The following is a 16,260-nucleotide window of genomic DNA, read 5'->3' on the forward strand; positions in this document are numbered from 1 at the left end:
AAGGATCTAAGAGTTTACTACTGAACTGTGAGATTTTAATTGCTGATACAGAGCAGCATGTGCTGAGGAGGTTCTTTGTCTGCAGCGGTAAGTTTTGTGAAGAACCCACGTCTCCTCTCCCCATTTCATTTCTTCCCTGAATTGATCATACCCCCTCCACAGATCCACCAGAGACTTATTTGAAATGCTCTGAGTTCATAGAATGGTTTGGGTTGGAAGGGACCTTAAAGATCATCTAGTTCCAACCCCCCTGCCATGGGCAGGGACACCTTCCACTAGACCAGGTTGCTCAAAGCCCCATCCAACTTGGCCTTGAACACTTCCAGGGAGGGGGCATCTACAACTTCTCTGGGCAACCTGTTCCAGTGTCTCACCACCCTTACAGTAAAGAATTTCTTCCTTATATCTAATCTAAATCTACCCTCTTTCAGTTTAAAACTGTTACCCCTCATCTTATCACTACACTCCCTGACAAAGGGTCCCTCCCCATCTTTCCTGTAGGCCCCCTTTAAGTACTGGAAGGCCACTATAACGTCTCCCCAGAGCCTTCTCTTCTCTAGGCTGAACAACCCCAACACTTTCCACCTGTCCTGAGCCCTGATCCACCTGTCCTCCAGCCACCTGATCATCTTTGTGGCCCTCCACTGGACCTGCTGGAGTAGATGCTCTAGCCCCCTATCATCTTTGTCACCCTCCTCTGGACCCGCATGAGCCAGGCCCCCTTCTTGTATTGGGGGCCCCAGAGGTGAACACAGTACTCCATGTGGAATCTCACAGGAGCAGAGTAGAGGGCGAGAATCACCTCCCTTGACCTGCTAGCCACAATTCTTTTGATGCATCCCAGGATATGGTTGGCTTTCTGGGCTGCGAGCACACATTGCTGGCTCGCAGTCAGTTTTCCATCCACTAATACCTCCAAGTCCTTCTCCACAGGGCTGCTCTCAATCCACTCATCACCCAGCCTATATCTGTGCTTGGGATTGCCTCGACCCATGTGCAGGACCTTGCACTTGGCTTTTTTGAACTTCATGAGGTTTGCATGAGCCCACCTCTCAAGCCTGCCAAGGGCCCTCTGGATGGCATCCCTTCCCTTCAGCCTGTCAACCGCACCACACAGCTTGGTGTCATCAGAAGACTTGCTGAGGGTGCACTCAATCCCACTGTCCATGTCGCCAATAAAGATGTTAAACAGCACTGGTCCCAATACTGACCCCTGAGGAACACCACCTTCAGCAGGTGTCACAGCTGGATTTAGAACAAGTATCTTTGCTATAGATCTTCACACTTTTTCCCTTTTCTCCTTTCTCAGAGATATATTTAGCAAAACATTTCCACTGTTAACTGTTTATATTCTTCAGATGTGATTTTCTTTTTGTTTACTTTTGTTTGTTTTCTTTTTGTTCTTTTGCACATTACTTGAAATATTGCAGGGGTGAAATAGAGTAAATGTGTATATTATGGATCTCCTGCTTGCAAGATAGAGATTATAACGTGTTGCTCTGAGTGGGAATTTCTTACATAAATTTGTACACCAATCCTATTACATGCTCTCCTGATCTAGGTTTTTCCTTCAGTTAACAGGAACTACAGGCTTCCACAAGTTATAAAGTTAACTTCAGATAATGTGAGCAATGTGCTGTTTATCCATAATATGTTAGATCTTAAAGATATCCATGTGATATCAACCAATATTCATACCTTAAAGAAACAAATTAGTGAAAGGGGTATGAGTTGGAATATGTGTCTGTATTAATTTCTCTGCTTTTTCCTAGATGGTATCATGGAGCAATCAGTCGGACAGAAGCAGAAGACCTGTTACGTTTATGTAAAGAGTGTAGCTACCTTGTAAGAAAGAGTCAAACAAGCAAGCATGACTATTCTCTTTCACTGAAGTGAGTACATGTCAGTAAAACATAATAAATGTAATTTATAAACCATAACTTCTCTGGTGCAAGAAGAGAAAATGATCCAGTGTTGATGCACTAGTTCAGCTCAGGAGGGTACCCAGAGAGTTTGAGACTGTCAGTCTACATAATGCATAGTGACAGTCACTGTCACAGGACCTTGTAATTTGGGGATGTTAAGAGATTTTTTTACTCTTCATTTGGTGCCCATTTAACTAAATAAACTTGGAATATTTTCTCTGGTTCTGATTTGAAATGCTCATGCTGCTTCTGCTTCAGACTAAATAAGCAACTGTATTGTTTGGGGATTTTATTCCTTTTGCTTCAAACATGAAAGAAAGGCTTCATGTGGTTTACTGTGGTAGAGCTGTACAGTATTGCTACAATTCTCGAAAGTAAAAAGCACAGGATCAAGGGTGAAAGATCTACAAAATTAGGAAATAAGCATTGTTCCAATCTTAGTGCTGCTTTGAACTTGCCTCGCCTGCCTTAGATTGATCAGGGTACATCACAGAGGTTGTCTTTAACATATCATAGAACAGAATCATAGAATGGTTTGGATTGGAAGGGACCTTCAAAGATCATCTAGTCCAACCCTCCAGGTTTTCTGTGCAGGAGAACAAGCCCCTTGACCTTGCTATAGGCTGTACAAGTGCAAAGAAAGTTGTTTCCTTTCCATTTCTTCTCACTTAGGGTCTGATGTAGAACCCACCCTTCCAAGTAGGTCTGGGACACAGTCCTTCTTGCCTTTTTTACTAGCATTACTCCTGCCAGTTTGGCTTTTACATGGGTTATTCATAGGTCTGTTTGGAGACATATTTCTCTGCTGGGATAATGTTGATACTTGATGGTAACAATGTAACACTTCCGTAGCACTAAACCTTGATCCTTTTTACACTCATAGGTCCATTAGAAATAAAGGGCCACATCTACTGTACCATGGTTTAATCTGATGGTCTAAACAGTAAATTTCAGATTGGTTTTATATCCTCACTTTGGTTTGAATAGAAGTGCATCTGTTAACATAGTTTAAGGTTCTATTCTAGGGCTTAAGAAAAATATTTTGTAGGACTATTTTTTACATCTCCATTCCTTTGCTATTATTCTTGGGATCTCTGTAAGCTAGAGGTCTGCCTTGAACAGGAACACACCTGCTTCAGCTCCTGTTTTCCCTTTTGTCGTCTGATCTGCGTATTCTCTGATACAGTAGCCCTCTAGATATTTTCAAACAATGAAGCATTAATGGCACATGCTTCAGATATATGTAGGCTTAAATTTTCCCTTAAATTCTTGTAAGTCTTGGTATATGACTTTTGTTTTTAAGTATTTCACTTAATTCTTGCATCAGCATATTGATTTTTGTTATTCAACCAGAGCCCAACTTCAAGAGGAAAAGGTGACAGTTAAATTTATATTTTGCAATTTTGGATCTGGATGCCGGCCCTTAATGTCCTTTTGCATGTTATTGTCCCTGTGCATGTTGTACTCTGAAATTTTCTAAATCAGATTTCCTGGTGGTACTTAAAAGGTCTCCCCATAACTCACTAAATGACTGACCTCCTCCAGTATGTGTTTTCTGGAGCATAAGATTCACTGCTTCCTCTGCTATACATTTGTCAAAACTAGTGCTGACTCTGGCCTCTTGATGCAGTCTATTAATTCTGTATACCAGCTCCCTGTAATCATGACTGTTCTCCTATGGCCCCTCAAAGCTCACATATTCCTCTTAAGCCCATGGTACTGCAGATAGAATTCATGTTCTGTCCATTGCTTGGTGATCAATTTTCTTTCTTTTCCAGGAGCTCTCCTGACATCCTGCAAATGCAATAAGTATTTTCTCTCAAAGTAGCTAGCTCAATAAAGGATCATGTCATTTAACCATGCTTAAGTTATCATGCAAACCTGCTTCCTTTGCTAGAAGTCTGCTTCAATTTACTTGCCATCTCACTGACCATTACCATCTGCAAGTTACTGACAAAGTTATGTTTGGTGCTGTTGTTCACATCTGATTTTTCACTCACTGCCATAAAGCTCTCTTCCCCTCCTCTGCATATTTAGGACATTGAATTTATAATTCATTGTTGTTTTCTAATTCTCTCCTTAATGAAGATGATTTTCCAATCAAAGTAAGATTTTAAAGAGTTTTGGTGATTGTGAAGATTTTGTTCCTTAAGCTCAAAGAGTTAAATTCTCAGTTCTCAGGTTTCACTCACGTTCCCTGGTTGAAATATTTCCTCACAAGCAACCTGGTTTATGACTACTTTTAACTGTGGGAAGCTAGCCCTTCAAAGTGCCAAACACATGATACTATTTTGTGTTCTGATTCACTTGCCTAGAGGCATCTGATCAGTCTGTGATGAGGTTGTTTTGCACCTATTCAAGCTTACCTTAAGGTCAGATGGAAATCCATTCATTTCATGTACAATCTTACATCCTCATTACTATTTGACTTGCAGGACCTCCTGCTTCTTTCATCTTCTATTAAAATGTGAATTCAGGGCATGACAGAACCTTTCACTGGTAATGGATTGCAGTAGTGAGAACAGCTGTGTGAGGTATGTCCAAGTGGATGATCTGCTCAGCCTGGTGGAAGTAGAAAGGTTAAAGAGCATCAGGGAGCTTGAGAAAGAGGTAGGCTGGTGGAACCATGCTCTGCCCTCCCTGAAACAGAAACAGGAACAGCTACCAGAAAAAAAAAAAAAAAAAAACCAAACCAAGATCAAGGGGATCCTGTATCCTCCCCCTGGCAGGCAGAAGGCAGTAGCTTAAAGAAAAGGAGTGAATAGAGGCAAGTCCATGTTCAGGATGGCAGGCAAGCCTCCTCCTTGTCTATCTTTGTCTTCCCGAGTGCCTCTGTACAACAGGTATGAGGTTCTTGATATGAAAGGTCAGTTGACCCAAAAACAGGGGTTTGTACCTGGTGTGCAGACTCCCAGTTCACACACGGGATAGAGGTATTTTTCCTTTATTACATGAATGCGCATGTCCCGGGTGCCTGTCCCAAGACAGCACACCATAGTCCCAAAAACTACAGTTATTTATGCACACAATCTATACATATTCAATGCACTGATACGTATCTACTGATTGGTCATAATCTCTATGCTTAGCATGTAAATTACAACAGATGCCTAGTTTGCCCTCTCCGCTGCCTTGAGTCTGGGGTGCAATTAAAGTCCGTGACCAATGCGTCAGTGTTGTGATCTCCCCCTGCCAGAATCACCTTTTACCTAGTTTCTTCATAATTTGGCACACATAGGCAGGTTGTCACAGCTCATTGTCTCTACTACCCATTAATTCTACCTAGGCTTCTGCTTTTTGTCAGGCATATACAGTAGCAGATTGTTTCAAGGTTAATCATTTGTTTCTACCATTATCCTAACAGCTAATCATTTGGTTCTACAGTGTCCCTAATAAAACTGACCTCTAACCTTTCAACACTTCTTTTAATAATGCAACATCACATGGATGATGTGGATGATGGTCCACAGGAAAGGTGTTGCCAAGGTCAGAAAGGCTGTATCATGACCACCTCGCTGAGGATGAAAAGATGGGTTATAGTTGTAGGTGACTCCTTTCTAAGGGGGAACAGAGGGTCCAGTATGCTGGACACACCCACCTCTTAGGAAACTGCTGTTTCCCTGGGGCCCAGGTTGACATTGCTATGAAACTTCCTACCCTGGTACGGCACTCATATTACCCATTATTGCTGTTCCATGTGGGTGGTGATGAAGCCACCACAAGTAGTCCAGAGGCAATCAAAAGAGACATCAGGGCCTTGGGACAGTTTGTAAGGGAATCTGGAGCACAGGTAATTTTTTCCTCTATTCTTCCAGTTGTGGGCAGCCACATTAGAAGACACTGATGGACCCAGTCTATTAGTACATAGCTCTGTGGCTGGTGTCACCACCACAATTTTAGGTTTTTCGATAATGGAAAGGTCTACACAGCACCAGGCCTGCTGGCATTGGGTGGGATTCACCTTTCTCAAAGAGGTAAAAAGGTCTTTGCTCATGAGCTAGTGGGGCTCATTGACAGAGCTTTAACCTAGACTTGAAGGGCAAGGGGGATATCAGGCTTCCCCATGACAAGCTGTGGAAAAACATGCCAAGATTAGAGGGACAGGATGCTGCTGAAGATCCTCAGCCTGTTGCTCTGAGACATACTGAGTACACTGGAGCACACTTGAAGTCTTACAGAGATGAGCCAGGGGCTTTTGGGGTAATAGGAGCCAACAGAGTAACACCAGTGAAATACCTCAAAGAAATTAAGGTGTTGTCCAGGCTTGAGAGAGTGGCAGGGGTTTTTTAGTAGCAGGGGAGGGGAATACAGTGGTGGACCCCTGTGAGAAACTTCCCAGAGCTCCCTCAGCTCCAGATTGAACCCACCTTTGCATCAAGGCTGAGCCAATTAGCTGCACCTCTGTGATAATGTATTTAAGAAGGGGAACCTGGGAGGAGCTGTGGGAGTTGTGAGGAGAACATCTGCCTGAAGATTGAGGTCAGTAAAAGAATGGAGGAAGGGGGGAAGGTGTGCTGGAGCAGAGACTCCCCTGTATCCCATGGTAAGATGGCAGGGCCACCCCCACCTACCACCCATGGAGTTCTACAGTGGAGCATATGTTGACTTCTGGCCTGTGATGGGCCCCATGCCAGAACAGGTAACTGTGCCCAAAGAAGGCCAGGACTCTATGGGAAGAAGGCCCTGCTGTTGTAGTTCAGTGCTGGGAGGATTGCAACACACAGCGGTGACCCACACACCTGTGGGAGTGATTCATGTCAGAGAGAGTCTGTGGAGGACTGTCTCCTGTGAGAAGGGGACCACGCTGGAAGAGGGGAAGAATGCCAGAACTTCCTCCTGACCTGAGGCGGAAGAAGCAGCAAGATTGACCTCACCCCCCATTCCCTACCCCCTGCACTGCTGGCAGGGAGGAGGTAGAGATATTAGGAGCAAAGCTGAGCCAGGAAGAAGGGAGGGATGGGGGAAGGTGTATTTAAGATGTGGTAATGCTTTGCACAGTCCTACTCTGTCTGTTAAGTGTTGTTGTTGTTAGTGTCTGTATTAAACTTATGTTCTTTTTTTCTTCCCCTAATGAGTCTGTCTTTTGCCTGTGCTGTAATGGATTATATCATCCCTCCCTGTCCTTATTTCAATTTCCTGGGCCTTTTGCTTTCCTCCTTCCCAGCACTGAGGGGGAAGGAGGGAGTGAGCAGCACCTTTGCTTTATTTCCCCTCTCAGTGCTGTGGGGAGAGGGGGCAGTGAGCGGCTGCATGGTGATCAGATGCCCTCTAAGCTCACCCACAACAAGTGTGTTCCTCTAGGAAGGTGACACAGCTGACAGCCCAGATGAAGTGCCTCTACATCAACGCAGGCAACCTGGGCAACAAACAGGAGGGGCTGGAAGTCACCATGCTGCTAGAAAGCTATGACATAGTTGCCATTACTGAAACTTGGTAAAACAAATCCCATGACTGAACTGCAGCTCTCGACTACAGGCTGTTCAGAAGAAATGGGAAAGGATGGGTGAGGGGGTTTAGCCCTCTGCATAAAGAAATGGATAGATTGTGAAAATCTGTCTCTGAAGAATAGCCACAAGCAGGTTGAAAACATGGGTAAGAATTAGAGACCGAGGCAACAGAGGGAACATTGTGGCTGGTGTTTACTACCGGCCAACCAATCAAGGGGAACCTATTGACAAAGCCTTCTTACTTCAGCCTCAGCAAGCATCACACTCACAGGTTCTCATCCTGCTGGGGGAGTTCAACCACCCCAACATCTGCTGGAAAAGCAGCACAGCATGCTGTAGGCAATCTAGGAAACTCCTGAAGTGCATTGAGGGTAACTTCTTAAGCCAGATAATAGACAGCCTGATCAGAGGGGACACGATAATGGACCTGATGGTACCAGCGCAAGTGAGCTAATTGGTGACATCAAGATTGGATGCATCCTGGACTGCAGGGGTCATGAACTGGTGGAGTTAGCAGTCCTGAGGGGTATGAGTTAGATGAAGAGTAAAGTAAGAGGACCCTGAATTTTAGGAAAGAAAACTTTCAGCTGTTCAATGAGTTAGTCAGTAGGGAGTAGAACAGAGCAGGCAGATCTTTAAGGATGCTTTCCATAGAGCGCAAGAGCTCTCAATCCCCAGGTGTAAGAAATCAGGAAGGGAAGTCAAGAGACCTGCATGGATGAGTTGAGACCTGCTGGTCAGGTGAAAAAGCAAGAATGAAATGCACAGGCAGTGGAAGCAGGAGCAGGTATCCTGGCAAGAGTATAGGGAGACTGCCTAGTTGTGTAGGGATGGAGTCAGGAAGGCCAAGGTATGGCTGGAACTGAACTTGGCAAGGGACGCAAAGAATAAGAAGAAGGGCTTCTATAGGTACGTCAGCCAGAAAAGGAAGGCTAAAGAAAGTGTACACCCTTTGATGAAAACGACTGGCAAACTGGTACCAATAGACAAGGAGAAGGCTGAGGTACTCAACAACTTTTTTGCCTCAGTCTTCACTGGCAATCTCTCTTCCCACACCTCTCAAGTGGATGGACCTCAAGGCAGGGACTGGGGGAGCAAAGTCCTTCCCACTGTAAGGGAAGATCAGGTTTGTGACCACTTGAGGAACCTAAGCAAATATAAGTTTATGGGACCTTATGATATGCATCCCAGAGTCCAGAGGGAATTGGCTGATGTAGTTGCAAAGCCACTGTCCACAGTATTTGAAAAGTCATGGTAGTCAGGTGAAGTCCCTGGTGACTGGAAAAAAGGAAACATTGCACCCATTTTAAAAAGAAGGACCCTGGGAACTACCAACCTGTCAGCCTTACCTCTGCTTGGGAAGATCATGGAACAGATCCTCCTAGAAGCTATGCTAAGGCATGTGGAGGTCAGGGAAGTGATTCAAGACAGCCAGCACAGTTTCACCAAGGGCAGTTCTTGTCTGACCAACCTCGTGGCCTTCTACAATGGAGTGACTACATCAGTGAACAAGGGAAGAGCAGCTGATGTCATCTGTCTGGACTTCTGCAAGGCCTTTGACACAGTCCCCCACAACATTCCTCTCTAAATTGGAGACATATGGATTTGATGGGTGGACTATTTGGTGGAATTGGTTGGATGGTTGCTTGCAGAGAGTAGTGGTCAATGGCTCAATGTCCAGATGGAGATCAGTGATGAATGCTGTCTCTTAGGGTTCCATATTGGGACCAGTGCTGTTTAATATTCCATCAGCAGTGTAGACAGTGGGATTGAGTGCATTCTCAGGAATTTTGCAGATGACACCAAACTGAGTGGTGTGGTTGACACACCTGAGGGAAGGGATGCCATTCAGAGGATCTGGACAAGCTCAAGAAGTGGGCCCATGGGAACCTTGTGAGGTTCAACAAGGTCAAGTAGAAGGTCCTACACCCGGGTTGAGGCAACCCCCATTATCAGTGCAGGCTGGGGCATGAAGGGATTGACAGCAGCCCTGAGGAGAAGGACTGGTGGATGAAAAGCTGGACATGAGCCACCAGTGTGTGCTTGCAGCCCGGCTGCATCAAAAGAAGCATGGCCAGCAGGTAGAGGGAGGTGATTCTGCCCCTCTACTCCACTCTGGTGAGGCCCCACCTGGAGTACTGCTTCCAGCTCTAGAGTTCTCAGCACAGGAGAGACATGGACCTGTTGGAGAGGATTCAGAGGAGGGCCACAAAAATGATCAGAGGGATGGAACAACTCTCCTATGAAGAAAGGCTGAGAGAGCTGGCATTGTTTAGTCTGGAGAAGAGAAGGCTTTGTGGAGACCTTATTGTGATCTTTCAATCCTCAAAGGGAAAGAAAGATTGTGACAGACTTTTAGTAGGGCTTGTTATGATAGGACAAGGGGTAATAGTTTAAAACTAAAACAAGGTAGAATCAGACTAGACATAAGGAAGAAATTTTTTATGATGAAGGTGGTGAAACACTGGAACAGGTTGAAGAGGTGGTAGATGCCCCATCCCTGGAAACATTTAAGGTCAGGTTGGATGGGGCTCTGAGCAACCTGATGTAGTTGAAGATGTCCTGCTCATTGTAGAGGGGTTGGACTAGATGACCTTTAAAGGTCCCTTCCGACCCAAACTATTCTATCATTCTATGATTCTATTCCTCCTGTACTTTGTGTCCCAGTGGGTTTCTAGCTTAAACAGCCCTATGTCTTCCAGTGTGTGATAGTAAGAGAAGTTTCAAGCCTCTGTGTTCTTTCATAGTTTTGTTGACTTCAGTGAATAGGCTAAGCAGTCTACCAGTGGTGCAACCACTGTTCAGGTGGCTTTGTACTCTTCCCAGTGCTTCATCTTTGAGTGACATTTATATAAGACATTATTTCACCTCCTATTTTCACCAGAACAGATGTTTGGCTTGTATATGTATATAAGATGTAAGCTCAACATGACCTGGCAATGTGCATCTGCAGCTCAGAAAGCCAACCATATCCTAGGCTGTGTCAAAAGAAGTGTGACCAGCAGGTCAAGGGAGGTGATTCTCCCCCTCCACTTTCATGAGACCCCACCTGGATGACTGTGTTCAGGTCTGGGGCCCCCAGCATAAAAAGGATGTGGACCTGTTGGAGTGAGTCCAGAGGAGGGCCACAAAGATGATCAGAGGGCTGGAGCACCTCTCCTATGAAGACAGACTGAAAGAGTTGGGGTTGTTCAGCCTAGAGAAGAGAAAGCTCCGGGAATACCTTATAGCAGCCTTCTAGTACCAAAAGGGGGCCTGCAAGAGAGCTGGAGAGGGACTTTTTACAAGGGCATGTAGTGATAGGAGAAGGGGTAATGGCTTTAAACTGAAAGAGGGTAGATTTAGAATAGATGTAAAGAAGATGTTTTTCACAGTGGAGGTGATGAGACACTGGAACAGGTAGCCCAGAGAGGTGGTGGATGCCCCATCCCTGGAGGTATTCAAGGACAGGTTGGATGGGGCTTTGAGCAATCTGACCTAGTGAAAGGTGCCCCTGCCCATGGCAGGGGGGTTGGAACTAAATGATGTGTGCATGGGGTAGTTGGCAGAGTTAACCATAGACACAACAGCAACCAGCCATCCTCTCCTCAGATTATACTGAGGATGTGTATAGTCTAGTTCATGATGACGATCCCACTGCTGGAAATAAAATTACTTCTGTTTACAGGGAAGAATCCCTGAAACATTCAATTGTAAGTTGCTGGCTGATGTCACTGGCAGGCAGTTAATTTCTATTATGATCACTAGGATATGCAACTGGACTTCAGTTTTAAAAATCATAAAGGAACTGCGAGCTTTGGGCTGCTGGCATGAACATGCTTGGGTTTGTGTGTAGGTACCTCATGGCAGTGTTTTTGTTAATGCCAACCAAATAAGAGACTCTTTGTAATAATGAAGTTGTCCTACAACTGCTACACAGAACCTGACCATGTGTTGCCCTACCAATCCAGCACTCCCCTTGCAACATGGGGCTAGCATCAACACTGACATGATAGGATAGTATAAAATCAGGCTTTGCTCACTTTTTCCTTTAACAGGCAGGCTTGGTGGTACTTGAGGTCTTCTGTGGGTGCAAGATACCTACAAAAGAAGGAGGCTTTAGAAGATTGATGTTGAATGTGCATAGTCAAATGATATTTGGACCAGACCCTTTCAGCATCGAACTTCTGTTGGTGCATCTATGATGTCTGAAATGAAAAGCACAGGCTGCGGAGCATCTGGTAGCATGCTATAAAGATACTTGGTACTTACAGGGGATACTTGTTAATAAAGCTGTAGCACAAAATTAAATCTGACCAGTCACATGTAATTTACTTTGTTATAAACTTGCAGCCTTGCCAGTTGTTTCATTAACCTACAATAACTGCATTAGGACATGGTTCTTGAATCTTAGGTCTGGAGTTGGTAGATGCTACAGTGGAAAAAAATGAGCAGCTCTTCTCTGTAAGTAATTCCTAAATGTTCATGCTGGTTGGACTCTTTCTCACTTCTTCTGAAACTCACCCTAGGTCCTTGTCCTATGTCCTTCTCTGATATGGTCTGTACAGTGTCCCTGATTAGCACCCACTGTATGGCCTGTGATTCCATGGAATGCCATCTTAGGAAGCACTCTGTGACACTAATGTTAGAATGTGAAGGCATATGCTAATATGGAATTACTGGTTTTGAAGATGACTGTAGTTTTAACTGTTCCCTGCCATGATTTCACAAAATTCATTACTATGCAAATTGAAGCTGATGATAAGAAGTTGTAGGGAATATAGACAATGGCCTCAAGTCCCACATTTTGTGATTCTGTTCTAGTCATTATCCTGTGGCAGTGGCTGCCAGGTGTTTGATATTTGTTTCTTAGAGACCTTTTGATTAGAGGTATACTGCCCCTGTTTCTCAAAAACTGTGAGTATCCATACTTCTTGTACAATTACAGTAGCTTCTATTTGATTTTTTTCTACATAAGCTGCCCCTTGGATAGCATGTTAATCTCCACACCTCACTATTTATTCTCTCTTCTTGTTAGTGCATTTTCCCTACATTGAAAAGTAAGGGGTGTCCTGATTGCTGGCCCCATGGTGGTATGTTTTGCAGGAAGGACTGGGACCTTTATTGCTAGCTATAGCTATTTCTCCGTCTCCCAGAATGGATCAGTGAATCTCAATGTGGCTTGCTGCTAGGTCCACGGATGTTATAGGTACTTATCACAGGCAATAAGACTCCTTGTGCTCCATGGCTACCCTCTAAATCTGCCCCAGAAGGCTTTACATATTTGGACACTTCCCTTAGGCTTTCATCTTATAACTTAATCCCACCTCTTCAGGGCAATGTTTCAAAAACCATATAGCATGACTTAACACAGGCAAGCTGTGACTGAGCTCTGACCTTGTGAATTGAAATTCCAGAATGATCTCATCAATGTCTCAAGGCTGCCTGCTATCTCATGAGACCCTAAAGATCTCTAGATCAAGTACTGTGCAGCCTGATCCACTCCAAATAATACTAGGCCCAAGCATGCCTATCCTCAGGCTGTCCACACTACTTAGCCAGAGACTACTGAGTGCCACACAGCAAATCTTAAGCAGTCTGGAGAAACATAAGAGCAGCAGGGTCTTCTACTCTCTGACAGAACTGAAGGTTGACTATCTTTAGCTATTTCCAGTTCCCCCTCTACCTGAAGCCTGTCTTTCCCTTGCACCTACATGCTTGGTGCTTTCTGTCAGTGCCAGGAGATGTGATGGTGCAATGGAAACTAGAGGCAATGTGTTCCCTGCAGGCTGTTGCACAGTGCTGTGAAAGCCCTGTGGAGCAAGGTTGTCCTAAAACCCTTTGCCTGAGACACACTCATTTAGGTTCTGTTTGATTTCCATTAAAGCACATAGCTCCTTCTGTTGGCTTGTTGGAACCAAAGGGAAGGGGCTGGGGTTTGGGACCACTGTTGCTGTTGTATGTCCTTGAACTGATGTGTGTTCAAATAGTAAGTTACCTGTGATTCACAAGAGCACATCTTTGACTGTATTCCTTGCCAGAGGCAGAGAGAGGAGGATAATAAAAACTTCCTAGGAACATCTGAAATAAAAAGATTTACTGGATTTCAACCATAACATCTCTCAGCTTCCCCACCTCTGTCAGATCTCCTTGTGACTTTCTGCTTTTCTTCCTGTGTTATTCCTAAGAACATTCACTTTAGTCATTAGTAGAGGAATTGCCAGGGTAGACCACCAAGTCCTCTATCAGCTGTGTGGTTTCATGGCACACTGACTAAGACCTTAAGGGTTGTATGTACGTTGGCTGTGTGAAAACCAACTCACCCCAAAAAGAATGTTGTCAAACTTGTAAAAGGAGGTGGAGTTATGTTGAGCTAGGACCCTCCACATGAGAGACTGGAAGCCCCTCTGGAGTGTAGGAGAGAAAGAAGTACTACCCCACAGCTGGGCACAGTAAACCAAGTAAAACCTGTTGGTGTAAGGCAAATGTTCATGAGCCAAACTGAAGTGGTTGATGTTACAGCAGGACAACTAGGATATATACTAGATTTGCATCTTCCAGAGTCCAGCTTGATTGGATATTTTCTTCAGGAACACTACAGCTACTTCTGGGTGGCACCTTAAGGCCTGTTTCCCAATACAGCTATCTTGAAACTGAAATTCAGGCAGCAACAGAGCCTTGAAGCAATGAATATGGGTCTCCGCTTTGACTGTACTTTGAACATGGGAAAGTAGTGCTGAAGATTAAGTTGTGAGGCTACAACAATGATCCATCCAGGCTTGCACTGGCCATGTATTGAACTAGAGTCCTAAAGTGATTACTGAATCTGTTCTTGGTATCTACTCAAGTGTCATGTCTTGCTGTTACTTTCTTTAGGTGTAATAAATTTGAGGAGAGATCGCTTCACTGTTTAGACACATAAATTAGAAATCATGACTGGCTGCAGAAGCCTTAATGAAATACTTTCAAATGACCACACTCACCTTTCACTTGTTAATTAATGTCTTCTGAAAAGCACTCCCATTAGGCTGAGTATCCTGGCTGTAGGTTTTTTTACTTCTTTTACACGGGTTTAGCTGGTACAAATGTGGCAGGCCTGAGAAGCTGTGTTTAATAAGAGCAACTATGTTGCTTTTGGAGTGTTTTGCACAGTATATGAGCTTTTCAAAGCAATTTGTGAGAGGGGACATGCTAAAATCACTGGTGGGAATACTCTAGTTAGTGCAAGTCTCCTATTTGGTGATTTTTTGGGAAGCTAGGGTCTGCTGTCTCCCCCTCGCCCCAATAACTGATGAAGACTGCTGTTTCTATTCTATCATTGGACTGATGCTTTTACATATTTACTATCATGATCTGTAAGTAGGCACAATAGGGGAGAGCTCCAGAAGCCAGATGTGGCACAGGTATGTTGTATGAGCAGGAGGATGAGGGCAGAGAGGTGATGACCTCCCTGGGATCAGGTAGTGGATCAGCAATAGGAACAGAAGCAATATGATGTTTTTATGGATGATCCATGATCCATGAAATATGAAAAGATACTCATATAAAATATAAAAAGATATTAAGTCTCCAGCTGGCTCTTACAGCAAATGGGATAGTTGATGGATATATCTCAGTCTGTGATAAGGACAGGTAAGTGGCAGGCAGAATATCTGTATACCCACATGAGTGCCTACATGCAATAAAGGGGTACATGTATTGAAGTATCTGTGAGGGAGAGATAACATCTAGGGAGAATATTGTGGAAAAGTTGAATTTACACACACACCCCCCCCATCCCGCCCTGCCCCCACCCCACCCCCCCCCCCGCCCCCCCGGAATGAACTCACCGTTTCCCCTTGTTTTGTCTGGAGCTGTAAATTGCGTGGACTGTAAATTGTCATCTCCTGGCAAAATCTTTAATATACTTTGACAGCAAACACAAATGCTGTGACTGTGGGTGATTTGTATGTTTATACATATGCAGGTTGACTGGAAAAAGGCAGCGAACTCCAATACTAGGTTTCTGGCACTGTACTACTAGTGCTCTCACTGAAAAATGTGCAAAAATTGTTGGCACATTCTGAGACAAATAATAAGAGTCTTTGTTGTGCATCTGCATAAATCAATCACATTACAGAGTAAAAAAATAGGGATTTAATTTAGATTTTTTAAAAAATCACTCTGTGGAAATAGGTTGTCAAGAGACTGACAAAATGATGGCTACAATTGGAAAAAATTGAACAGCTGAAACTGACTTTTGTAAAATGCAGTTCCAAGCCTACCTGAGTGCTACAGGAGCCAAAGGCACTTGTGTTTCAATATGTAGGAGCACTACCTTTTTCCATTTAGGTTCATTAAAGCAGGGGTTCCAATATCTGATTGCATTGATACTCACATCTAATGAGTTACTTTTGTCATCTGTGGTTGCATTGCTTGGTCGATCACTGTGTGTTTTCTTTATTATTGTTGTTGTTTAGGCCAAAATAATTCTACTTAGTCATACAAATGGAAAAGTACCCGATCTGTGGGTCAGTGGGATGTGGAATTGCTTTGTGGGGTGAGGTAAGCTCTGGTAATTGTGTAGCTCTGTGTATCTAAGATCATTCTTGGACAAAAGTTGTAGCATCTATTCCTGTCTAAATGTTGGACACATCTTCCAGGCATTCATATTCACCATTGTCTTTTAGGTGTGTTTGTGCTTCTCAGGCACCTTCACCAGTATGTGTGAGTCAGCATTTTTTACACTTAAACACCATACATTTCTGATTGCTTGACATTGCAGGACTGTGCCCCTTAAAAATTGTAATGCAAACTGCCTGAAAAGAAGGGATGGGGTGACATCCCATTGCCGTGAAATAAGATAGAAATCTCAGGAAACAGTGATAGAGTTTTGGTCCTCAAAATGCAAACTATATGTGGATTGCATA

General features: G+C 44.0%; 1 protein-coding gene across 1 annotated transcript in view; it reads left to right on the plus strand.

Moving 5' to 3' along the window:
* The window catches only part of SHB (SH2 domain containing adaptor protein B), a 93,647-nt gene that overhangs the window by 55,462 nt on the left and 21,925 nt on the right, over positions 1-16,260 (plus strand). The window contains exon 5 of the mRNA XM_074856457.1: positions 1,773-1,892. Coding sequence (XP_074712558.1) covers positions 1,773-1,892 — 120 coding nt within the window. The remainder of the gene's footprint in view (positions 1-1,772; positions 1,893-16,260) is intronic.

The sequence above is a fragment of the Strix uralensis genome, chromosome Z, assembly GCF_047716275.1.
Source record: "Strix uralensis isolate ZFMK-TIS-50842 chromosome Z, bStrUra1, whole genome shotgun sequence".
Taxonomy (NCBI): Eukaryota; Metazoa; Chordata; class Aves; order Strigiformes; family Strigidae; genus Strix; species Strix uralensis.